Raw genomic sequence first — 23927 nt, 5'->3', positions numbered from 1 at the left:
CTCAATTGACAAGCATAAAAAAGGAAAACACGGACCAATGAGACAAAAGTTTCGTAACAAAAGCTCCTACGTTTGGATCAATTCCAGGCACTGCCGTTTCTTAGCGCATCAATTAAGCAAGTTTCTTGAATTGAGTGGCCGAGCTAAGTCGAAACGAGCAAGGATATGGCTGAGAACAAAGAAGCTGTAGACGTCATAAGCATGGCAATCAATCACCACAATGAGTCTTTGACACTTTAACCGGGAGGGTTAGTGATAGCTACTACAACCAGCCAAGACTAGGTACAAGGGTTAAGGTAGAGTTCTTATGGTCTCGTGTGAGCGGGGAGTCGCAGTGAGATCGGTGATGTTGATGATATTATGACGTCCAAAACCTCTCATTTACAGTTCATCCATTATTTTTTGCTATCCCAGCCTCCCATTGAGTAGAATTGGGTTTGCTAAATCACTCATTAATTGACACTAGAGGCTGTACTTAAATGAGGCTGCATCCCTTCACCGACACTGACCGTCTTGTGCTCGTCCATCACTAAGTATCTCTGACACTCACTGTCTTTGATCATCAATGGCTCCGCTCAGTTCCCCGCAAGATCTCGGCTTGGGTGCCATCCTCGCCAGAGCCCTCTCTTCTCCAACGCTGTCTCTTCCTCCAACTCTAGTGGCTAGGCAAAATACAGAAACAGTCACTGTTACTGCATCCGGCGATAATGGCAACAGTGCCCAAACATTGAGTGGAGGCGCAATTGCCGGCATCGTCATTGGTTCAATTGCTGGCTTCCTTCTCCTCCTCTGGGTTGTTAGATCGTGTCTCAATCTGGGCGCACCGCCTCAAGAACGCGAGAAGTGGTATCACTACAAGGAGGAGCCTCGACGACATTCACATCATCATCGCTCTCGAAGTAGACGATCGCATCGCTCGAGCATCTCTGCACCTCCGCCAATCGTCGTTAGAGAGTCGAGATCTCGAAGCCATCGCCGTGGACGATCGCCTGGATACTATGGGACTGATCGCAGTTCCCGGTATTACGTATAAGCCCTACGCCACCGACACGACAATAAGCGTTTGCGACAGAGCAACCTTCGCTTTGATACCTTGTGATGCTTTTCCTTTGCATCAGTTCAATTGATCACAATCGGTCTGATAAGCGGACAGGAGTTACGGCGTATGGATATAATCAGCACGTCATGCAACATCACGACTTATGAGATGAAATCATGAATCACGTCACGACGGAGAAAGAAATGAATGTATACAAAGGCATTGGATACACGCGAGTGCTTTGATACCATCTCTTGTTATGTTATGAACGCTCGAATATCCTAGTTAATGTTGAATTACACATAATGATGGCCCTAATCACGTTCAAACCTCCCATGCGCAGCACAAGGCTTTGTTTTTCGTATCATCTCGCATGTGCAATCGCAATTAAGCTTAATGGATACCGTGGCGCTCGTATCACCTCGCCAACGTCGTACTCGGGTGAAGCCGTCCACGTCAAAGTGACATTTGACAGCTCGATCGTGGCGCCGCAACACTCAAGTAGTATCGACAAGCCATGAGCTTCATTTAAACCAGCTGAACCCTTCTGAACTCCAGATCCTCGGACTCCAGCTCTCCATGCATAATCCCATAAACATATGCGTCGCCGACTAGACTCAACGATGTTTCCGAACCCGAAATTCGACGAAATACATGCGGAACTTCGGCGCCTTGCAATATGCCCACTTCGTCACCGACCTTAATAGTCTGTGGTGCAAGGCCAAGATGTCCTTTGTTCGTTCGAAAGAGAGTTCTCTTGTGTGATGCAGAGCCCCAGTCAAGCTGTATCAATGAGGTTCGAGCCTTGAGGCTCTGGTCTTGAGACTCTGCGGGCTTAGACTCTGACTCTATTTGTTCCTCTGTTCTGCACAGTTGTCGATAAGGGTGTAGTAGACTTGATAGTAAGTCTCCTCGGTCCTGAATTCCTATCGAAATCAAAGCTTTGGAAAGACTGGCCTTGGGGGTTTTGAGCAGTTCGTATACCATATCTGGGTTCTTTGAAATGCTCAGCCACAGCATACCGTATATCATTTCCCCAAATTGACTAACAAAGTCATATGAATCATAGTCATATATCCCTGCTTGATCTGCCGTCAAGGTTCTGGCCATTACTGACAAGACATTGTCTTCTCCAAACGTCTTGACAGGAAATGGGTTTAGAGCGAGATTGAGAATTTCAACCATCTGGGAATAGCCCTCTATATCTTCCCAGTATGCAGTTGTGACGGCAGTAATCGTATCAAAATAAGAATATGGCGAGTAGATAGTGTATGGTGAGTTGGTGTCGTACTCGATGCAGACTTGTTGGTGAGTTGCTGTTTTGAAGGTATCTTCACTTCTTCGTTGAAGAAGCCTCCAAGGAATAGCTTGTGTGTAGTCTGGAACCCAGGACGGTAGATCTGGGATACGGTATCTACTGTGGTCTCCGATATAACTCAGACCTCGCCAGCTTGTTGTATTGAGTAGACAATGTGCTGCGGCTATCGAGAATACCTCCCGGACTGGTTTTGAATAATCGGCAACTACTGGTTCCATATAATCACCCGCTGTAGTGGTATCTGAATTTCATTAGCTAGTCCTTTCTTTTTCGCAACGGAGACGAGTTACCTGATATTGCCAGTAAACCGTAAACCTTGTCTCTAGGATCTGTAGCATGCCTCGCACGATGATAGTCGACCTCGAATCCAAGTGGCGAAGGAGAAGTTTTATCAACTTCCTTCCTCAGTTTGGCTATCAAGTCGTATGTGAAGTTCATCAGCCACGTAATCGCTGGGGTCCTCTGGATGTCTTCTGTGACACTCCTCGACGAGTAGCTATCATGTGCAATACTGCTTCCCGCGAGGATAACATCCACAGAAGCATAGATTGTTCCGCACATAAAGGTCATCTCTCGAGCTAGCCACATCTCTTGAAGTGTCCATGTCCGGCCAAACCATGCATGGTCAGTGAAGAAACGTGTCATGGCTAGCAGTTCTGAGTCAGTGAAGCTGCATGATGCCAATGCTTTGTCCCTCAAGACGATATGCTCGTCTGAAAGGAGCTCCTGGCGGGTGATGGGCAATCTTTGAAAGCAAGCCACTGCTGTCTGGGTGTATTCTCTCTCATGACCGAGCCATACAATGACTTCCTCGGCACTTTTGTAGATGTTTGCCATTTGAGAAACCTGAGCGTTTCGTTCCTCTATGTCGTTTTGATTAATGCAAAGAGCATCTATCCATATGGGGCCTAGAATTCCAGATTGACAAAGCGCAATGAGGGCGTTGTAAAGGTTCTGCCTGATATGCATCTCAAATCCGTCAATGAGAATCGTCTGAGAAGGCTTCGACCAACTCTCATCGGTTTCGTCTCCACCCGGCTCCCCCCAAGTATATGACAGACATTTGTATGTTGGGTTGTCGTCAAGGTTGACGACACTCATATGGCTCGAAACTACGGCATTCTGAGTTCCAGGAATGATTTTGAGAAGTCGAATCTGCCCGTGCAGTAGCAAGGGGTCATATTTGTATATCATCTCGAGGCTATACAGCTGTGTTCACCAATTTGATCCTTCATTGAGCGATTATGTTGCCGGATGACGTCTGAGATTTCTTGGCAGGGTTGATTGCATGGGGGCCATGTCTGTTTTAGGACACTTAGAACTGACCAGGGTTGTGATCAATTGTAACGATTTCTGGCATTATTTTCTTCTTTGCTTCAACAGACGAGTCGGCAAAAGCAGGAAGTCTTCATTAGAATCACTAGACATAGAGCATAATTCAAGAAATAATACACGATTTATATTTAATCTAGCTATCCAATGATAGCCTGTTGTTAAATCCACGCTCTGGATATGTTCACAGCACATAATGCTGATTTAAGCATGATGGTTCTTCATATCATCTTCAGGATTTGAAGTGCATGTGGTCTCGGCCATGGATGCACCCTCAAGAGTGGCACCATCCATATTAATTTCAATAAGAGGGCCCTTGTAGTGTTTTCGACCATCAACTATCCAAGTGCCCACAGCAATCAGAAGGATGACTCCAAAAGCAGCGATACAGTAGTTCATGTTGGTAGCCGTGACGGGAAGCTCGGGTGGGAATACGAAAAGGACGGTGGTGAGGATGGCCCAAGCAATACCAACGAGACTGCAAACCCATCGAACAGGAGCGCTGAGCTTGAAAGGTCGGTCTTCGGGAAGTAAGTTTCCGCCGCGGAGGAGATGAATGGCGGGAGGGATCGCGTAGGTGACACCTTTGAAATGTTAGTTAAGAAGAGGCACAGATGGAGGACAACATACCGAGAGCAACAACGGAAGCAGCAGTAATAGCGTTGAAGGCACTTGAGCTTCCAAGAAGAATAAGACCGAAGATGATAACCCAGGCTGTAGTCCAGAAAAGAGCGTTGAGAGGAACCTCGAGGGCGTCGTTGTACTTGGCCCAGATATGGCTGAAGGGAAGACCTCGGTCACGGCTGAAAGCATAGGTCATACGGGCACTGGTGGTCATGATAGCAGTGGCAGTGAAAACCATGCAGACGATAGAGAAGACGATGAGGCAGATACTTCCAGCCTTGCTGTTAGTGGCATCGAAGTACATCTGCAGAAGAGCACCGGCTGGTGACTCGATAACAGTTTGAACGTCCTTGAGAACGAACAGCAGGCATGAGAGAAAGATGAACCCAGAGAGCATACCGATAAGAATGCACCAGATCATAATCCTAGGGCCCTCCTTTCGAGCGTTAGGGATCTCTTCAATCATATGCGCAGCGGCATCGAATCCAGTGAGAGCAAAGGCACCCTGAAGAAGTCCAAGCATCCAAGAGACGCCATCGGGCCAGCCGACCTCATTGATAAACTTTCCATAGACGAAAGCACCGCTTTGGTAATCGGGAGCAGCACAGGCCAAAACAGTTATGCTGATGATGATGAATCCCGAGATACTCCACAGGAAGGCGGCCTTGTTGAACAGAGGTAGAATTCGTGTCGCAAAGGCATTGATGACGAGGGCGATGATCGTGAAGGCCAGGTAAATCAGGAATTGATGCCATGCCTTGGCTTCGTAGGTAGGATGCATGAAAGTAATCGAGTCAATAACAAAAGTACTTCCAAGCAGAGGAGCCGTTGCCGTCAAGACAACATAGCCAGCAGCGTTGATCCAACCGGTGACGTAGCTAATACCCCTTGACCACTTGGGCCAAGCAATAAGAGCAGCCCAATGATATTGGCCACCAGCGGTAGGATAAGCCGATAACATCTCAGCCAGAGGAGCAGCTAGACACAAGTTGCAAATACCAGCCACGATGAGACCCCAGATGACAGAGCTGGGGCCTCCAGAGGGGAGGGCGAGGCTGATAGAGGCTGACAAGGCGGTCCATGTGTTGAGGATGGCAAAAGCGAGACCCAGAAGAGAGATCTTGGAAAAGTTGCGCTTGAGTTCCTGCTTATGGCCGAGCTGTTCCAAAGCAGCTGAGTCGTCAATATGGACATTTCTGTCCCGCGGCGTTTGTGACTCCATGATTACTGAGATGAGGTAGGATATCAAGTGAGGTCAGAGAGTGACATATTGGGAGGTTAGCAAAGCAGGTATTTAAATGCCAGACGTCAGGCCCGTTAACGGAGGATCACTTCTCCTGTTGGGCTAGGCTGTAACTTGGACTATTTGGTATCTAGTTCGGCGATCGTAGCTATCTCTGGGGGGGGTCATTGTGGTTGCGTAACAAAGTCGCTTTTCCCCATCCTCAGGGCGCAAGAAAACTTGGGTCCTGAGGGAAGAGTGTCAAAAATACCTAGTCTAAATCGGGTAGAGTTACACTGAGATTGCCCAAGTCTTTTTGTCACTTGAGATAGATTCCTTAAGCTTTATTGCCTCCCCTGGCCCCATGTCGCCGTGACGGTCTAGGGATGACGATCCACCCTTCGCGGTGAACTCGATGGCTGGATGACGTTGTGGGGATCATGCCCCGGGCCGGGGAAGGGCCTATCTCTTTTTGTTCTAGAATTGTTTTGGGGTGATTGTTCTGGGTTGGGGATTGGGCAAGCCATCCTTGAATGAGGCTTTTGAGTGACGAGTTCGACTCATGTTCTAGAAGTAGTTCATAGCATGTAATACCCTGCAAGCTGATGAATTGCATAGTAAAATAACTGCCCAGGACAGCTGTACTCCTGCAAGTAATGCAGCGTTGCAGAGCACTCATCGAATGATTACAGGGGCCTGTCTTATCATGTCCCCTCTGTACAGTACCCGTACGTATGGAGATCTTCTAAGCTGAAGTCTAGGCTTACGACAATAGCGCGCTTCGGAGCCGACTCTCCCAAAACCAAGTCCATGCTCCGGAATCAGCGGCCTCTTAGTCTCCAACAAAATTTCCTTCTCCTATGCGCCCTTCTTTGGGCATGTCATCTCTCCAACTCTTTTCAATTGGTTTCAAACACGTTGTCATGGTCAGACTGGAATGAATCTAGCTCCCCCGCGAACGGATGTGCGGCTCCCTAGCTGAATTACCCCAACTCATTCAAGGAACAGTTGGAGATAAAAATCAGGAGACCTCTGTAAAATAACTCTAACGGGGTCTATCTTTGAGGCCCATTTCAGTGGAGACGTTCCCCCAGCTTGGTGACTTTTGGATATTGTTCACGATTAAGGCAGATAATCAAATTGCGGCTCTCTGAACATATTCTGGTCCGTGCTGTCTACTACTCATCCGTCCTAACCGAGTCGACCGGCCGAACCGGCAGATGTTGCATAAATGCATAGCTCTCACGGTCTTTATCAGGGAATTATAACTCTCAGGACCGGCATCGACCGGCTTCTCGACGGGGTTGCCGTGCCATGTGGGAATATTAAACTGGAGCCTATAGTGGCGAGAGAAAAAAGCTTCACTTCTGAGTTTCAAATCCCCGTATTGACGACTCTGGAGAAATGGTTTTTATTACGTTTTGGAATATGACAAGATGACCAGTTATACAGATTTTGCAAGGCACTCCGCGAAGTGACCCCGCGACCCTGAGGGGTTTTCCTTTTCCCCAGGCTTTTCTCCGACTTTTTGGATTTGTGTTGAGTAATGAATATTCACAACGTTCCACTTTGTTTTCGGAGCTTGACCGTTGGGTCGGAGGCGCTCTCTTTTGAGATGAGAGGATGAAAGTTGCTATTGTTCTTAAGATCAGACTAAAGAGGCTCGAACGAAGTGGAATCGTCGGCATTCCGATACGGACCGCCCACGGTGAGCTGATCATTATCAGGCGCTGTATATAGTGATGAGACGTTAGACTTGTTAGTGACGACGACGTTGATAAATACGCTCTAGAATTCTCATTGTTCCTGCAAAGTCTGTCAAATTAGTTTTCTTTACATATACCAGTAACTCAAAAGTGGCCAATGAAACTGGTCCGATAGATAGCCAATATCAAGCAAATATCTAAAATCGACTTCTGATATTGAGGCTCTGCTCCAAATCGCTTCGCCAAGAGCCGCCAAGGCGGGAGGTGCACGCCATCGCTTTCGAGGCCTGTCAGTCACTGTGCCACGTTTATTGAGACATAAGATTCTCAATGGAGAGTCTTGGTCGACATACAAGAGTGCGCATGGATATAACAGCGCAAAAAGACAATCAAAAGGTAGTATGGGAAGAATAGAGGTTAAAACAGACTCAAACACTTGGAGGATCGGGGAACAGATAACAAAGCCAGTTACGACTGGCAATAGTCCAGATACCTCGAGAATTCAAATTCACCTTAAGTTAGATTTATAACTCTTGGACACTCCAAGCGTAACTCTTTAATATGGAAAGGGCTGAAGAGCATGAAGTTAACGATTCTGGAACATTACTTGAAAATGGTTTCAAGATATCAAGGCACAGGGTAGCTCCCACAGCTTTAGTACACTTAACATACTGTAAGGAATAAAGATTAATCGTATAAGATTATAAGATCTTGGGGCTTAGATCTAACCTTGCTTTAATAATGTAAACTGGTGGTTTCCCGAGAGTCTCTGGCGATTAACGATGACCTCCTTCAAATGCACGTGTATAAACGCCTCTTCGCCTTGCCCAGACACAATTCGCCAGAGATCTCATCTCATCAGCTCAGGTTCCGTGGTCTAGTTGGTTATGGCATCTCGTTAACACCGAGAAGGTCCCCGGTTCGATCCCGGGCGGAACCACATTTTTGCGAATCCGAAAGGACCCGCGTCTCCTTTTTCTCTCACCGCTCTCAACTCCACAAACTTAAACCCAAATCTTACCTCTTTATGTATCTCCATTGGTCTCGTGGCCTAGTTGGTTATGGCATCTCGTTTACACCGAGAAGGTCCTCGGTTCGAGCCCGAGCGGGACCATTCTTTTGCTCGTTGGAGCATCTATCGCTTTTTTGTCACTCACAGGCATTAGTGTGCGGTTGTGCGGTTGTGCGGTTGTGCGTGAGTGGTCAAGTCGCTTGTTTGTCTACCTAGAAAGTCCAGTTTACCAGATCTTGTACATTTAATGTCAATCCATCCTCATTGTTCCCCTGCACCCTTAATAATTTCGGTTCACAAAGTAGTTGTACTTGTCCTCAACCATCTTCAAAGCTCTCTTGTTGGCTTCATCAACATCTTCTTTAGGTAGACCCAAAGCCTCATTTGCAAGGCCATACTTGGCTTCGAAGTTTCCATCACCATTGGGATAGAACGTTCGAGCATACATCGCGAGTCCAAGGCCAGAACGATCCCCCTTCTTGAGAAGGTCCATGCCTCGCTGCCAGCGCTCCTTGGAATCCTCATACTCAATCTCCCAGTCCTTGTCTGTAGTACCGGTGATTCGTTGAAAGCTGTCGAGCATCTCTCGCTGAGAGATGAGAAAGCTGGAGATGTAGAGGGGCTTGTTTCGCCACTGGGAGATGGTAGGTGACTTGTCATTCTCATCGTCCGGAATAACCTTCAAGCTCAGAAGAGCTGCGAAAGCTCGACCACACTGATCCCAGGTTGAGCTGTTGATACGGGTGTTGCCATCATCGTAGAACGTAACCTTTTTCTTGTCGCCAGTCAAGTCGAAGCCATACCATTCAGAGCCCTGGGCCAGAGAGAACTCGTACCAGAAGGAACAGCACATAGCAATCCACGAAGATACACCGTTTTCTTCGATGGCATTGATTCCTGGGAACACACTTCTACCGGTCAGGTTCTCATCGGCGAGTGACTTATTGGTGAAGTCGATGCCGTAACAGTTGGGCATGATCCATGGAACACCTGCTTTGGCGGCCGCTCCAATGATCTTCTCTTGGGTACCAGGGGCTGCGGATACTGAGAGAGAGATTGAGAGGAACTGCTGGCCTCGAAGTGCCTCCACGATGGAGTTCTCATCATCGTAGTCAACAGTGACAGTGTGAGCGCCTTCAGGGAATTTGCTGGTGCTGCCTTTACGGGTGATAGCAGTGACTGTATGCTTGCCTGTCGCGATGAGATACTTGGCCAAGTACTTGCCAACACTTCCACCAGCCTGCAAAATGTTAGCCACTAATTATATGATAGACGAACATGTTACTTACACCAATAATGGCAACTCGTTCAATTTTGTTGACAAAGCCCTCAGGCTGGTCCTTGGCGTACTGTTGAGACATTGTAGTAACTGAGACTCGGAAGATTTATGTATGCAAAACTAAAAGTGGTGGTAATTGTTAAGTGAAGTTGATAAATGTGATGATGAGATGCTTGTCTAAAGGGAAGACATCTCGACATCTTTATACTTGGGTCTTCACTACTAGCTTTGAGTGCCATTGAAGCATTTAATTGTCCGGACATTTCGTTAACTCCTGCCGTCCGCTTCTAGGCCATTGTCGATGATGCTATCGCGGACTTTGCATTTGGCTTCGGTCGAGACTTTTACCATATCCGGTAAGTGCTTTTACCGTAAAGGGTAAGAGGGTCTCCGGCTCGGCGCGAATGGCCCCCACCAAAAAGACACGAACCAATCAGAGGCTGTCAAATACGAGAATAAGTTAATAGACCTCAATATCCAGGGTTGTATCGCTGATAGTGAAACCAAAAGCGCGAGTCCGAGTTTATCTCCTTGCTCTCGTAGTTCGGACTTCTCTTGAGCCGAAGTCGTATGATGATTCATAATGTCGCAACCTGACAAAGTGCGATCTGCCGTCTACGGCAGTTGGTTACCGAGGAGTGAACCTTGGTGAGCCGCAGTAGTTCATGGGGCCTTGTCGCCGATATTGATTAGATATTGATCTATAGGCTCTCATTCATAACTAATAATCCAGTCGAGTTTGTCTTCTTGTCATATCAGGGGCACGTATTCTATATAATATCGTGCATAAATCTCGCGAGGAGCTCCGAGGACTATTGAGGCGATCTGAACGCGTCTACGTTGTGAAAGTGCACCTGATTTCTTCACTACAATGCCATGAATAAAGAATTTCCCAACAATGAATGAGTATAGACTTTTTGACCAGAATAACAAGAAATGGATCGAGAGAGAAATAGGTACATATCTTCAGAAAGGTCTGGCGCAAACATGTATCTCTACAGGGTCGAATGCTCTGAACACTATCACAAGAGCTGAGCCATGAATATAACTTGTTACGGTTTCACGTTTACTCCAATTTTAATATTTCCTTAACGCCTATGCCTCGACCACTCAATGTCCAATACTCTTCATGCGATAAATTTCTCTTTGAATTTTCATTGGAAGTCTCTAGCTCTGTCTAGCAGGATCCAGCTCAACCTCGTTCTTCGTAATGGCATCAATCTCCTCCATAATCTCTGGTGTCAGCTTATCAAGAATCTTCAGCGAGGCAACAGTATCATCCAACTGTTCAGGCCGGCTGGCACCGGTGATAACACTGGTAACATTAGGATTCTTGAGACACCATGCAATACCAAGTTGAGCCTGGCTGATGCCCAGCTTATCAGCAATGGGCTTCAACTGCCGAACCTTGTCGATCTCCTCCTTCCAGTCATCAGTGCCAATACGGCCGCGCATGAAGTCGGCGAAGTTGTCCTTGCTGGCTTCAAATCGGGAGTCTTTGGGTGGCTTGCCGTCAACTATATCGTTGTACTTTCCACTGAGAACGCCCATTTTCAAGGGGGAGAACGAGGTGATACCTAGGCCAGTGCGCTCATATAGGCGTTGGAATTGGCCTTCAACTCTATCTCTGACAAGGATGTTGTAGAAGGGTTGCTCGGCGATAGGTCCAATCATTCTAAGATCACGAGCAATTCCGACCTGTTGATGTGAGAATCCAAGCAAATTACATGTCAGTGATAGTGACTTACAGCTTCGGCAATTTCATCAGCTGACCACTCTGATGTACCCCAGTAGAAAGCCTAGTGACTTCGTCAGCGCTGCCGCAATCAAGTTTGGCGAATGCTAACAAACCTTTCCGTTGTCAATCAGGTAGTTGAAAGCTCGGACAGTCTCCTCCATAGGAGTCAGTCTATCTGGCCGGTGAGCGTAGACAATGTCAACATAGTCGAGCTGAAGACGCTCCAATGAGGCGTCTAGACCCTCGATGATATGCTTTCTCGAAAGCCCATGGTTGTTGACGAGAATCTCTCCATTAACGGCACCCCAGTTGATCTCTGAGAATCATTAGCATCAAGGCATCGAATACCTGGCGCATTCAAGGACTCACTTGTGCTAATGACCAAATCGCTGCGCTTCCACCCAAAGTGCTTAATAGCCTTACCCATGACAATCTCAGCTTGGCCAGCAGTATAGTTCTCGGCTGTGTCGAAGAAATTGATTCCAAGGTCGTAAGCCTTTTTCATGCAAGCAAATGCCTCCTCGTCTTGAGCGTAGCCTCCATAGGTCATCCAGCTACCGAGACCAATCGCAGAGACATGTAAGCCGGATCTACCGAGACGACGGTAGATCATGCCAGTGTTTCTAGGTTCAGCCCAAGCCATCTTGACGATTTATGAGACCTTGGAGATGTAAGTCTTGCACGAAGTCAATGTTTCTACACACCTTGGTCAGTAAAATTGTAAAAACGACTCGTCGCCGAATTCGAATTGGGGTTGTGTAGCCGGAGAATATTTCGGAGATTGCTTCGGAGCGGGGATGACTTACAGGAAGATTAATATTCTATGAATCAGTGCCGCCAACAATTGGGAGGGACTTGTATGTTGCTTTAATCTGAGCAATGTCGCGAGTTTGAGTGCAAATTTGAATCATCCAGCCGGTAAATGTCAAAGAGCTTCATCAAGTCAGATATTCCGACTTATTTGCTGTCACACCTGGGCTTCTGCCTTCCCCATGTGCAGGTGTCCTGCAGCGGGGAATTGCAGTAGCTTAACAAGGGTGCAATGGCGCAATACGGGGTCCTCTTTACGCCATAAGCCAGCAATGGAAGAGTCTTTCAACTTTTGGGTGGAGTTTAGGCCTAATTTTGCCGGAGGACCGTAATCTCACCGATCCTTTACCTACACTTAGGTTGGTGTCTCAATTATCTGCTGGATTTCGTCCTGTTCAGTAACATCGCGAGGCATCGACTCCAGTAGCATACGAGTAAGCGGCGACGGCGATCGAACCAGGTAGCCGAGGTCAAGAGGTGGCCAGCAAATTTGAGAAGCTTGGCCTTCCATGAATTGATACGTTGGCATCGTGAGGTTCGGTTGTGATGTCAAAAGTTCGGCAGTATCTTGGAAAGTCGATGCTAGATTTGCTTCAAAAGCCACTGAATCACCCTCTGGCTCCAACATGCGGCCTGAATTGAAGATTGCGTCCATTCGGATTGTGAGAAGTGAGAGAAGAGTACGATTGCCTCCTCGACAGGACGAAAGTATGTCGCGTAGTTGATGGAGTATTGGACCAGATTGATCGTTTTGTATTGAGTGATCACTTGCGATCGCATCAATTACTGCCGTAGCAATCTCAAATGTTTTGAATTCCTGCCCCGACTGTAAGCTTGCATCAGATTATACATCCACTATGAGACTCACCAGCGTCGGTCCATGAGACTCAAGAGCAGCCTTTGGAAGCTCGGAAACGAGGCTCAAGAAGTCTTTGGCGATATGAATGGGGTTCATCGAGGGTATGACAATGCCAAATCGTAGAGCCGCTCGCCATAACACAGCACGCATCCATTGCCTAGTAACAAACATGTCTGCTCGCTGGACCTCGTTTATAGGGCCCCAATCGTCATTGTCGGCTGAGTCGAGAAGTTTTTGCTGCAGGAGCTCCAAGCAATTTTGAGCCACGGAGGCCATGTTGGGTATATCCGAGTCCGCGTCGATGTTGCGAAGGATCTCAAAGATGTTGGACTGATCAAAGACCCAGAACAGATGGACCAACTTTAAAAATGCCGGTAAAACTTCAGCACGGTCATCAGCTCCTCCGAACCACGGGAACAAGATGTTTGGCTTGAGGACTACGGGAAGCTTGTGCAAGAGAGCAACACCTCTGGGCGAAACGCATTAGCAGGAGATCTTTTTCGAATGAAGAACCCTACCTCTCGGTGACAAACAGTAGCCAGAGAATCCGTCGCGAAACATGTTGATCGGCTTCTGAAAGCGAAGGATAAGTAGACTCACGATCGAGCCTTAAAATTTGCGCCTGCGTGATAGCTTCTCGCAAGTACACAAGCGACTTTGTGCCTCCAGGCAAAACGTTCTCATGGTAGATATGTAGGAAGAAGGAAATCCTCAAAGCATCCAAAAGACCCAGCTTCTCACTCAACCCACTTGTTTCCGCTTCCTCTACACTGGGTCGCCATGCAGTATCCAGTTTCAGTTGAGCAATAGCAGCAAGAGCCACAGCATTAGCAAGGCACCTCGCTGCACCGCCTTCATTGGGATTCTGCCGAATTTTGTTCCTTAGATCAGTTGCATCGACGATGGGCCAGATGGGGTACAGTCTCTCAGAGTAAACCTCTAAAACGTCAAGTAAACAAGCTACTTCGTTAACAGGTGACGGTGACTTCTTGGCAATAGCTTGGTCCGGGCTTGAGGTATCGCTTTTTGCTTCATCCCCTTGGCGTCTTCGCTCAATCTTATCCAGCGTTCTTGGTCTCAATCCTCGCGGCCCTCTCGTCCCTTGTGAGCGATTGAAGGTACATTCTATGCCCGATGCCTCACATGCTGTGCAAGGGGGTGTTTCTGAGCAGCGGATCTTTCTAACCTTGCATGAATCGCAGGCTCGTCTCGCAAGCTTCTGACGAGAACTCGGAGTGTTTTTCGGAGGTCGTGGAGGTGGGGTCATGGCTCAGAGGTCGGATTGCTCGATGGGAGTCAGAAGGATCACCATTGACCAGTGAAAAGAACGAAAGTGCGGCAAATGAAAATACTCGGCAGAAATGAATTGTTTCTGTGCTACTTCTGGTGCAAATGACGTGCTGGTCCGTTACGATCTCGCCTTCCAGGACCCCTGTCTACCCCGGATTTTGGTTCCCTTCTAAGCCTCGGTAGCTTCCCCGCCATTCTCCAACGAGATTGCTCTAGCTTCTCTGTTTCCCTTTCCTCCTTTAGAGCTTAGACGGTCGTCTCTGTCTGTTGTAGCGGGCGTCAGTCCTGGCTTGTAGTTCTCGCCCTATATCATGAATCAGCTTAAGTATAAGAACACTTGTTGATTGTCACTAACAGGAAAGTTCAACTCTGGCCTCCTCCTCGATAAGAGTCGGGAGCTCAGGCATCGGCAAGGGCGAGGGAGCGACGACTTCGGGCCAGACGCAAGGGACATTCTCGTCCCATTGCTTCCAAGAAGCCTGTTCTTCGGACAACGGGATGATTGGAGTCGCCATTGTATCACAGGTAAACTTGGTATAAAAATCTGGCAACTTGATCTGTAGGATATACGGGAACTCGTATGGAGGTTGGAAAATGGAAATGGGAGAATTGCCGCGGCGAAAGAAGGAAAGAACTACGCGTAGGTAGTAAGTTTTGGTTTGGTGTTGATTCCAGTTTTTTGTGCGCTCCTTCTGCGTAGGACACTGAATCACGCTGGGAGGAGTTCTCACGTCGTGAGGAAGGAAGGAGCTGCTGGACAGGTTACCAGTGGAGAACTTGAGAGAAACGTCAATTCTGGACAGCCATTAGGTACTTTAAATCGGAAAATGATTAAAACCACAACAGAAATAATGATCTTGCGGTATGTTATCTTAAAAATTGGTCTGTATTATTTGCTGGTTTTAAAACATTTGTCAAATTCAACTGAGTTTATGAATGCTTAATCGGAGAAGCCATCAGAGCTTTGCCTTGCACGGCAAGTGCGAGGCAATGACGAACAGAAGATGGGAAAGACATATTACCCAAAAAGAGGTGTGAAACGAGAAACTCCTTCCTTAACGGAAGGAAATACCTGCCTGCCTACCTACCTAGGTAGGTAGGAATCCACGAAACACCAACCTCCCCCAGCCCTGCCTTCATCGACAAATTCACAAACTTCACACCTTCATACACTCATGCCAAACCACAACACAACACAGCGGGCTCTAGATATCATCGTCCTCATCAGCAGCCTTCTCCGCCAGCATAAACCTGCTCTTCCCAGTCTTCTCGTCGACCTCATGCTCGATGGCAAGCTTCTGCAGGTGGCCGAGGATATTTTCCAGCTTGGTATCTTTCTTCTTGCGATCTTTCCTACCTAGATTGTCTAACCAAGACAGCTTATTGAGAACGAAGTACACAATAGCAATGACAACAGTAACGCCGAAAGAGTAAAGCCAAACGATCACGACTGTGACGATGTCGACCCAGCCATTGCTGCTCTGCTTGAAGTTCGACTCGGGGTGGGAAATCTCACCCCTACCGGACATCCAGCCAAAGAGGCAAAAGAGAGTTGCTAGGATATCTACACCGAGGATGGCGAACACAAGTTGCCACGACGGCCACGTCTTGCCGCCTCGTGTGACGAAGATGAGCCAGTTCTCCGTGAGGGCGACTTCGAGGAAGAGTATCTCTTGAATGGAACCGAAGTTCTGAACGAAGCCTCCATTAGGCAGAAATAAAGCACCACGCAATACCCACGTGGCGAGAGCTAGAAGGATCCCAAGAATCACACTCATAACCCACTGTCACAGCGTTAGCCTTCGCTAGCAACATATCGGATATCACGAACTTACAATTTTGGGTAACTGCCACTCTACCGGCCTCGGTTCCCAATGAGCATTATCATAAGCAACTGCAACTGTTGCTAAATCCGCAAACAAGGCCAAAAATACTATAAGGTCGACCCGGATTGTTTCGTTGATGATGATCATGGACAGCGTGAGATAGATTTCCAGATGGAGACAGAGCGCAATACGATATTGGATATACGCTTTCATTCTCTGAAATATTTGCCGAGCAGTTTTAATAGCTAAAACGATGGTGCTTAGACCAGGGGCGAGAAAGACGATATCTGCTGCGGCCTGGGCAGCTTCCGAGGCGCCTTCAACGGCAATGCCACAATCCGCTTTCTTCAAGGAAGGGGCATCATTGACACCGTCGCCTGTCATTGCTGTGAGATGGCCTCTTTGTTGTAGCATTTCGACAACTGTGTACTTGTGCTCGGGAAACACTTCGGCAAAGCCATCTGCGCGCTCCACGAAATCATGCTGGACACTTCCGGATAAACCGCCGTGGATGAGTCGTTCCGAGTTATACACTTTTGTTCCGAGGGACAACATTTTGCAGGTTTCCTTTGCAATGGCTATGGCATCTCCAGTCAACATTTTGACGGGGACTCCGAGATGGCCTGCCTCGATGATTGTCTGGGCTGTATCTTCGCGAGGAGGATCGAACATGGATAGCAAACCCAAAATGACCCATGGACCATCGTTCTTTTTGTAAGCGACACCAAGCGAACGGAATCCTCTTCGAGCGAAATCCTGGGCTTTTTCTTTGTAGATTCGGCTTTCATCTTCTGAGCCTGAAGCCAGTTTCAGTACCGCCTTAGGAGCTCCCTTCACACACCAGAACTTGTCATTCCCAAGGCGGCAAACCGCAGTGATACGTTTAGAGACAGGATCAAAAGGTGTGAACGACTCAGTCACCCACCCTTGCTTGAGAATCTCTCTGGCTTCGGGGTAGCGTTTGAGAGTAAGGATAGTGACTTTGTCGATGGGATCCAGAGTTCTGAGGTTATGACTCGAAGCAAGAGCTGCGACTGCCATCATCCAATTGACGTCCTGGCCTTCTGCCAGCCAAGGATCGCGAATCGACAGCTTATTGGCAGTCAACGTGCCAGTCTTGTCAGAACAGAGAATGTCTACGCCAGCAAGCGACTCAATAGCAGTAAGCTTTTGGACGATGGCCTTCTGTTTCGCGAGATAGGCTGCTCCGACAGCAAGGGTCGTGGTTGTCACCACTGGAAGACCAACAGGAACACCTGATTCGGAACCATTAGCCAAACTCATTCCACAACAATAGAATTGGGGTTTTTTCGAGACCTACCGATAATAAGAAGAACAAGGGCGTAATGGAGAAGATTCTGCGATCCAGGCTCCGTCATTCCAATGTGGTGGAAAAACCCTCCAATCCAGGCTATCAGGATCCAGAACATGACAAGAACCAGAAGCGAGGTTCCAATGTTGTTCATGATAGCCTTGAAGTGGCCTTGATCCTTGGCTCCCTGGACAAGATCTGCAGTGCGGCCCACGAAAGACTCTTTAGCAGTGGTTTGAACAAGGGCAAAGGCCTTGCCTCTTTTGCAGCCAGTGGTATAGTAGACCATATCACCCAGATACTTCTCAACAGCTAGAGACTCGCCGGTAATAGCAGATTGATCAATGGCTGCGAGAGGACGGCTTCGATAGTCATGTGGCTCCTGCTCATGACTGTGTTGATGGGCATCATGTTCAGTCGATGTGTCATGATCTTGTTCTTTGTCTGCACCTTCAGCAAACTCATCTTCCTCATCGCTGCGGTCGAGTTTGTCTTCGGCTCGGAGACGTTTGTAAAGTTCAAAATCTTCGGGGCGTGTATAGTCGCAGATAAGGCGAGCATCTGCAGCGACGGTACCGCCTTCTTGAACAATGAGCTAGGGCATTAATCAGTCAGTCTGGTGGTTGCAAGAAGGAACAACTTAAATCGGGTAGTTTCAGGAAAGTACCACTCAAGTCTGACGGCTTTAAGAAGGAACGACTTAAGCTTGACGGTTTTGGGAAGGAACCACTTACGATGTCTCCGGGAACAAGTTCTCGTGCCAGAATTTCTTGTTCGTTGCTATCACGTATGACGGTGCATCGCATTGCGATATCACCCTTGAGACTAGCGACGACATCTGCAGCCTGCTTCTCCTGGTAGAAGCCGACGAAGGCGTTGAGCATAAGAATACCAACGATGACTCCGAAATCCACCCAGTCCCCGAGACCGACTGCGAGAAGGGCCGCGACCTCCATAACTACAATGCGATAATCAGCAACCGAACCCTCAAACGGACGGCAGAATGGCTTACCATAAAGAATGGGGCCTGTAAAAAAGCCCAGAAACTTGGCAAACATATTCTCCTTCTCCGAAACCAACTCGTTCCATCCTGTCACTTGTCTTCGTCTTTCAACCTCATCCGACGCAAGACCAGCTGTGAGATCCGTCTCAAGCCAAGCATCAGGAGTGCCCTTCTTAGAAGGGGGCTCCTCCTGGGCATCGACACCACTGCCGAACTGCCACCAATGCTTCTTCTTAACCTTCCCATCACGATCATCAGCTGGGCGACGACGATCTTCGCGATAGTTGCTGATGTAGTGATCCAGGGCAGGATACTCGCCGAGACTGTCGTCTACAATGCTGGCGGCTCTCCCGCCCCTAGAAGCGCGGGAGGCTCGCCGGCCAGCGTTGGATTCCAGATCATCGTTGTTGTTCTTGCGACGACGGAACAGTTTAGACATTGGTGATATCGTTCAAACAGATTATGATGGTAAAGAGGATAATTAGGGTCACGAGATCTATGTACGCACTTGTCTTGAGAACAGGATGCAAACACACACTTAAACACACCTTTCCAGGCGCAACGACTCGTTATTTATTACTTTGCGATTCTCTATGAGCGCATAGCTTACTGCCTTTTACGGATAGCTCTCGTCTTTGCAGTGTTGCAACCCGTTCACTGCAACCTCGCGTTCGCGAATATGAATATTGACCGACTTCCTGTGACCCTAGAGCGTTATTTTCCAGAAGCTCCCGTGTGATCCGGAAGGCAGATCTACATCGCTAGAGCCTAGAAGCAATCATCAGAGGGTTGCATGCCAGGATGATTCTGTCACCAATAACACAATTTCCGTGAAGATGTACAATAAACAATGAGGGATTAAGAATTGAGTTTCTAAGTATTTCATTAAAGCCGGGCGATGGGTGCATAACTATGACGACCTTCAGGTGCCGCATAGCCGTTGTCAATTCGTGAACTCGGTTCTGACGGATGTGATATTCGACAACTTGGATACATTATATAGTGTAGCCTCAACCCCGCGAAACTGTGAAAGGTACAATTGGCCGTTGTATATTTGGGGTCATGCGGAGAGATTTGTCGGCCAAAATGCCTGCCGAGTCGGCAACCCCCAGTGACCAATTCCTTGTTTTCGGAAATCGAGACTAGAGCTGAAGAGTAACCTCTTTGGGTCTTCTAACAAACGGACTCAGCTCAAACTTCCCGGTAGACCCTGAGTTCAGACGTGGAAGCATTTCCATGGAGGTGAACTTCACCGACCAATGTCACATCATGTTGCGCGGTTGGTGCGGTTGGTAAACATGGTATCGAATTGGCTGGAAATAACCGATCCAGTAGCCTTTTGCCTAAAGTAGTCATAAGTCTCGTGCTGGTTCAACAATATTGTAACTTACACGATGCGTCGGGGTCAACAGATGCTTCTACATATTGCTCCGATAGTCAGGGTTCGTCCCATGGGAATTGCTCCAATTCCATATTCTGTAGAGAAGATTGTGCTGCCATTATAGGCGTAAAAACAATAAAAGTCTTGCAGAATAATATGATCCAGAGAATGGCAGATTGCACGTAAACTTTGTTGACTTCCAGTGTCTAGACAAACTACTAAGGAAGGAACAAGCAGTCTGGTGGGGATCGCATTGGGTCGACACCTGGGAAGGGAAGAGCAGGTAGCCCTTATCTTCCTTCCTTCTCTGCCCACAGGCACTGAAATCGGCCTCAATGGTATGAAAGTGTTCTGGAAATGATGAACAAGCCATCCAACGCATGGCTTATATGTGACATCCCATGACGGCACATACTGTGGCAATGTAGAACTGGGCCTTATCATCCAACGGTCACATTATGCATATTCGCCGTTGCGCAAACTTGAACTTCAACATGGGTCGAAATGCAGCCTTGAAGAGCTTTCTCCGGGCGACACGGCGAAACATTGAGGTGCTCACAACACCGCCCACGTAAATATATCTCATGGCAAGTGCCGCCAACACTTCGGGTCCTGCTACCAGCTTGGGGCACGGAGAGCAAGTTGACAAAATCAGGACTTGGCCTTCGTTAGCACAATGCGCGGGCAATATCAGCCGACTCCCTCAAACCGAGCATCCCGTCAAGAGGCTTCTTGCGATGTCGATTCAAGGCCACACAGATGAGCGACCACAGTTCACAACTCTAATCTCGCTTCGGAATCTCGCCATGACTGTCGGCGGTATATGTCTAGGCTAGGATGAGCATGCTGATCAGTCACGGTGATAAGAGAGTCTAGCAGTTCAGCTTGAGCAACGAGAGTTTCAGCTGAGCCTCGGACAAAATAAGCATATCTTGTTGTTGCAGCCCCCAAGAGGCATCATAAAGACACAGTTGCCCGGGCTTGTTCGATATCGTGAGCATGCAGGTGTGCCGTTAGGCATGTGCTTGCTAAAAGAGTCGCTGGGCTCCCACAAGGAACAGTCCATAGTCACAACAGTAGAAGTTCGCCTCACATTAGATACCAGAGGGAGTGATGAAACAACAAACTAGTATTGAACAGCAACAACGCATTTGCCAACCCAAGACATAATGACACCGTATTTTTTCGATGCAGTTCCCACATGGCCACTAGAAAGTAGCTGGATACAGAAACGATTCAAGCTCAATAAACTGTATATAAGTCATACTATCATATATTAGCGGTCAAGGGTTACCAAAGCCTGGGGGCCGAATCCATACTTTCATAACAATACTCTACATATCCAACAGGACGAGTCCAAGAGAGAGAGCCGCGGGAGCAGTCTGGATGTAGAGAATCTTCTTGTTGGCGGTGAGACCACCATATGCACCTGCAACCAAGACACAGCCGTTGAAGAAGATCTGAAGCTGTTTTGAGAACTCAGGATTCGGGTGAAGAAGCGACCAAATCAATCCAGCGGACAAGAAGCCGTTGTAGAGGCCCTGATTGGCAGCCATTGTCTTGGTCTGCTCGGCGAACTCAGGCGTGAGTCTGAAAGCCTTTCTTCCACGAGGCTTCGTCCAGAGAAACATCTCGAGAACCAAGATGTAGCTGTGCAAAGCGCCGACGAGGCCGCTTGCAGTGAGTCCAATGACACCCATTTTGATGATTTTATACGAGAATGAAAATGAGAAATGCGTGAGACGAGGCAGTTGAGATGAAATGAGAGGAATTGGACAGGAATTAAGCTTTCAGACAAAGTTGGCGATGTGCCTCAAACATGCTTAATTTGATGACTAATAAATACAAGGCAATCGCGAAAAATGTCATTGCGCTCGCATTTTCATCCGCGTTTGGGATTCTTGGCCGAAGACAGCGGGAACAGCGACTGAAACCAGTAACGACTTAAACTCTAAATGTAAAAAGCGTTGCTGTGTAACGGCAGTTTTCTCAGTCACAAATGGGTTTCACAACATAGCACAACAGGAGACCTTGCTTGAAATATATCAACACATTTGTTAATACGTAACCATCCTCGGGGCTTATAAATTAACTGGTTAACTTACAGCATATACATACGCTGTAGAACACTAACTCGACCAATCACCACAATACTCATATCCTCTCAGTAAGCAAAGCGGAAATCGAGTCGCTTGTTTCCATCAATCTCTCGCTGTTCCTTGTCAGTCTGGTACTCGAGCTTCTGCTCTGGTGTCATCTGTTCCCACTGTTCGATCTTCTTCTTGTTGAGGTGGATGAGCCAGAACCGCTGGGCGATGAATGCAACGACAGAGAGGCACAGGATCGAAATGAGCACCTTGTTACCGTTTTTGTAGTAAGGAGCATCCCACCTGCGGTAGATCTGAGAGCTTGTAACGCTCCCCCTGTTTTCTGTTAGTATTTGTTTGTTGAACGGGTAAGGGTCAAACTCACATCTGAACGATGACGTTGTATGTAGCCGCAGCAATGGCTCGCTTCTTAACGTCGAAAGAGTTCTCGGAAATCCAAGAAGAAACCAGAGGGTGGAAGTAGGGATATCCAGAGATCAGAGTAATGATAGAGAATCGTCCCCATTCTCGGCCCTCATCGGGAAGGGTGAGAAGTGCCGTAAGAAGAGGAAGTGACCAGATCTCCCCAAACAGACAATGGAACGTCCTCTCGTTAAAGTACTCGGAACTGTAGGCCAGCGCAAGCATAGTAATGATCTGGAGTGCAGCAGAGGGTGCAGTGAGCAGGTTGCTAGCCAAGGTACTGAACTTTCCAACTCGCTTGAGCGTAAGAGTCAAGTAAGCCTGAACAGGTGCGGCGGGAATGTAGGCAACGAGACCGATAAAATAAAGACCCCAGAGCGAAGGGTCTGACCATGCGTTCTTGACATCCTGCCATGTAGCAGGCTCCTTCAATGCCGTAAGACCCTTGGCAGGATCATCTCGAAGGATACGGTTGATCATGATCACCTCCTCACGCTCAGTGTACCAAGACTTTCGCCAGATGAGAGACTTGGTGCCTGTGGGCGAGGTAGGAAGATAGGCCATAGAGACGAGACCAATGACCACGGTAAGAAGACCCTCGAGGAGAAGAAGCCAGAACCAGCCAGGGTGGCCGTTGACACCTCGCATCTCAATCAGTCCAGCAGCAAGGAGAGCAGAGATGACACGGGCGATGTTGAGAGTAGACCAGAAAGCTGCAAGTCGAATAGACAGCTCCTTCGAGGTGTAAAAGTAAGTCGCCATGAGAATGACACCGGGAATGAAACCACCCTCAAAGGTACCAATCAGAGCACGGGTGACGTAGAAAGCAGCTCGTCCGGTCATGAAGGCTTGGAAGGTTGAGACGAGACCCCAGCAGACCATGAGCGTGGGAAGGACATGCTTGAAGCCATATCGCTTGGTGAGGAATTGAACAGGGAACTCAGCCAGCAAGAAGCAAAGGACTTGAATGGTGGTTCCGTTGTTGTAGTCATCGGTGGTCAATCCGAGATCAGTCAAGAGGTCATCAGCGAGCGCGTTGGAAATGTTTCCACGATCCAATTGCAGACCAAAGAACTAATCGTGTAAGTCAATTTCATCACCAATTGAGAAGCAATACATACCATAAGACACAACCAAGACAAAAGCTTGAGATCAGTCTTGCGCACTGCCCGTCTCTCCTCTTCAGGAGTCCATGTAGCCGAGGGATCCCACCGATGGCCGCCTTCGTAGTCGGCATGAGGCGGCAAAGCGTCTGACAATTGCTCTCGGCCAACTCCGACTTGCGTCTTGGTGATTTCCACCGACACGCGCTGAGCAACTGCCGAGCTCGTCTCGATATCCGGGTTACCCATGGTATAAAAAGAATCTCACTCAATGAGTTGGGTAATTATCAAGAGACTCGATTGAAGTGATCGTCGCTGAGATGATCCCAAAACTTGGGTTCTCGCTCAGATATATAAGAGACATCTACAGTTCGACCATGGATATAGTTCATCGCCGGAGACTCTTTCGGTAGGTAGTATACACAATAGTCCCCTTGGTGGGTGGCTCGATCGCGCACGCCATAAGGACATGAAGCCAGATCTGGTAACACTCAATTCTCATAGTCAAGGGCCATGATCCGCCAAGGGTTCTCCAAGTGAAATGCAACAGGTGGATTAGGAAC

At 48.0% G+C, this 23927-nt stretch overlaps 10 protein-coding genes and 2 non-coding genes across 12 annotated transcripts; 3 read left to right on the top strand and 9 right to left on the bottom strand.

Moving 5' to 3' along the window:
- Positions 1 to 565: 565 nt before the first annotated feature.
- Positions 566 to 1033, top strand: FMAN_08850 (uncharacterized protein; the record flags this gene model as incomplete). Its single annotated transcript, XM_041829626.1, has 1 exon — positions 566 to 1033. One exon carries the CDS (start codon positions 566 to 568, stop codon positions 1031 to 1033), a length of 468 nt encoding a protein of 155 aa, XP_041680370.1.
- Positions 1034 to 1567: 534 nt separating this feature from the next.
- Positions 1568 to 3551, bottom strand: FMAN_08849 (uncharacterized protein; the record flags this gene model as incomplete). Its single annotated transcript, XM_041829625.1, has 2 exons — positions 1568 to 2598; positions 2648 to 3551. 2 exons carry the CDS (start codon positions 3549 to 3551, stop codon positions 1568 to 1570), a joined length of 1935 nt encoding a protein of 644 aa, XP_041680369.1.
- Positions 3552 to 3893: 342 nt separating this feature from the next.
- FMAN_08848 (choline permease) lies at positions 3894 to 5535 on the bottom strand (the record flags this gene model as incomplete). The annotated part of the gene is made up of 2 exons (XM_041829624.1): positions 3894 to 4273; positions 4320 to 5535. The coding sequence occupies 2 exons, from the start codon at positions 5533 to 5535 to the stop codon at positions 3894 to 3896; spliced, it is 1596 nt and encodes a 531-aa protein (XP_041680368.1).
- Positions 5536 to 8107: 2572 nt separating this feature from the next.
- tRNA lies at positions 8108 to 8181 on the top strand. Its single transcript has one exon. It is a non-coding gene; the product is annotated as a tRNA-Val (tRNA).
- A 100-nt stretch (positions 8182 to 8281) lies between these two features.
- On the top strand, positions 8282 to 8355 carry tRNA. The gene has a single exon. It is a non-coding gene; the product is annotated as a tRNA-Val (tRNA).
- Positions 8356 to 8533: 178 nt separating this feature from the next.
- Positions 8534 to 9614, bottom strand: FMAN_08847 (putative oxidoreductase CipA-like; the record flags this gene model as incomplete). The annotated part of the gene is made up of 2 exons (XM_041829623.1): positions 8534 to 9493; positions 9543 to 9614. The coding sequence occupies 2 exons, from the start codon at positions 9612 to 9614 to the stop codon at positions 8534 to 8536; spliced, it is 1032 nt and encodes a 343-aa protein (XP_041680367.1).
- A 1085-nt stretch (positions 9615 to 10699) lies between these two features.
- FMAN_08846 (putative potassium channel beta subunit protein) lies at positions 10700 to 11913 on the bottom strand (the record flags this gene model as incomplete). The annotated part of the gene is made up of 4 exons (XM_041829622.1): positions 10700 to 11230; positions 11281 to 11331; positions 11384 to 11586; positions 11640 to 11913. The coding sequence occupies 4 exons, from the start codon at positions 11911 to 11913 to the stop codon at positions 10700 to 10702; spliced, it is 1059 nt and encodes a 352-aa protein (XP_041680366.1).
- A 522-nt stretch (positions 11914 to 12435) lies between these two features.
- Positions 12436 to 14206, bottom strand: FMAN_08845 (uncharacterized protein; the record flags this gene model as incomplete). Its single annotated transcript, XM_041829621.1, has 3 exons — positions 12436 to 12897; positions 12949 to 13408; positions 13458 to 14206. The coding sequence occupies 3 exons, from the start codon at positions 14204 to 14206 to the stop codon at positions 12436 to 12438; spliced, it is 1671 nt and encodes a 556-aa protein (XP_041680365.1).
- Positions 14207 to 14468: 262 nt separating this feature from the next.
- FMAN_08844 (uncharacterized protein) lies at positions 14469 to 14744 on the bottom strand (the record flags this gene model as incomplete). The annotated part of the gene is made up of 2 exons (XM_041829618.1): positions 14469 to 14533; positions 14585 to 14744. 2 exons carry the CDS (start codon positions 14742 to 14744, stop codon positions 14469 to 14471), a joined length of 225 nt encoding a protein of 74 aa, XP_041680364.1.
- Positions 14745 to 15434: 690 nt separating this feature from the next.
- Positions 15435 to 18809, bottom strand: FMAN_08843 (putative PMA1-H+-transporting P-type ATPase; the record flags this gene model as incomplete). The annotated part of the gene is made up of 5 exons (XM_041829617.1): positions 15435 to 16013; positions 16065 to 17311; positions 17377 to 17962; positions 18102 to 18325; positions 18380 to 18809. 5 exons carry the CDS (start codon positions 18807 to 18809, stop codon positions 15435 to 15437), a joined length of 3066 nt encoding a protein of 1021 aa, XP_041680363.1.
- A 2276-nt stretch (positions 18810 to 21085) lies between these two features.
- On the bottom strand, positions 21086 to 21451 carry FMAN_08842 (uncharacterized protein; the record flags this gene model as incomplete). The annotated part of the gene is made up of 1 exon (XM_041829616.1): positions 21086 to 21451. One exon carries the CDS (start codon positions 21449 to 21451, stop codon positions 21086 to 21088), a length of 366 nt encoding a protein of 121 aa, XP_041680362.1.
- A 464-nt stretch (positions 21452 to 21915) lies between these two features.
- FMAN_08841 (uncharacterized protein) lies at positions 21916 to 23613 on the bottom strand (the record flags this gene model as incomplete). The annotated part of the gene is made up of 3 exons (XM_041829615.1): positions 21916 to 22174; positions 22224 to 23335; positions 23383 to 23613. The coding sequence occupies 3 exons, from the start codon at positions 23611 to 23613 to the stop codon at positions 21916 to 21918; spliced, it is 1602 nt and encodes a 533-aa protein (XP_041680361.1).
- Between the last annotated feature and the right edge of the window lie 314 nt (positions 23614 to 23927).

This window comes from Fusarium mangiferae (genome assembly GCF_900044065.1).
Source record: "Fusarium mangiferae strain MRC7560 genome assembly, contig: FMAN_scaffold004, whole genome shotgun sequence".
Lineage (NCBI taxonomy): Eukaryota > Fungi > Ascomycota > Sordariomycetes > Hypocreales > Nectriaceae > Fusarium > Fusarium mangiferae.
This window is presented reverse-complemented; position numbering and strand designations above follow the sequence as displayed.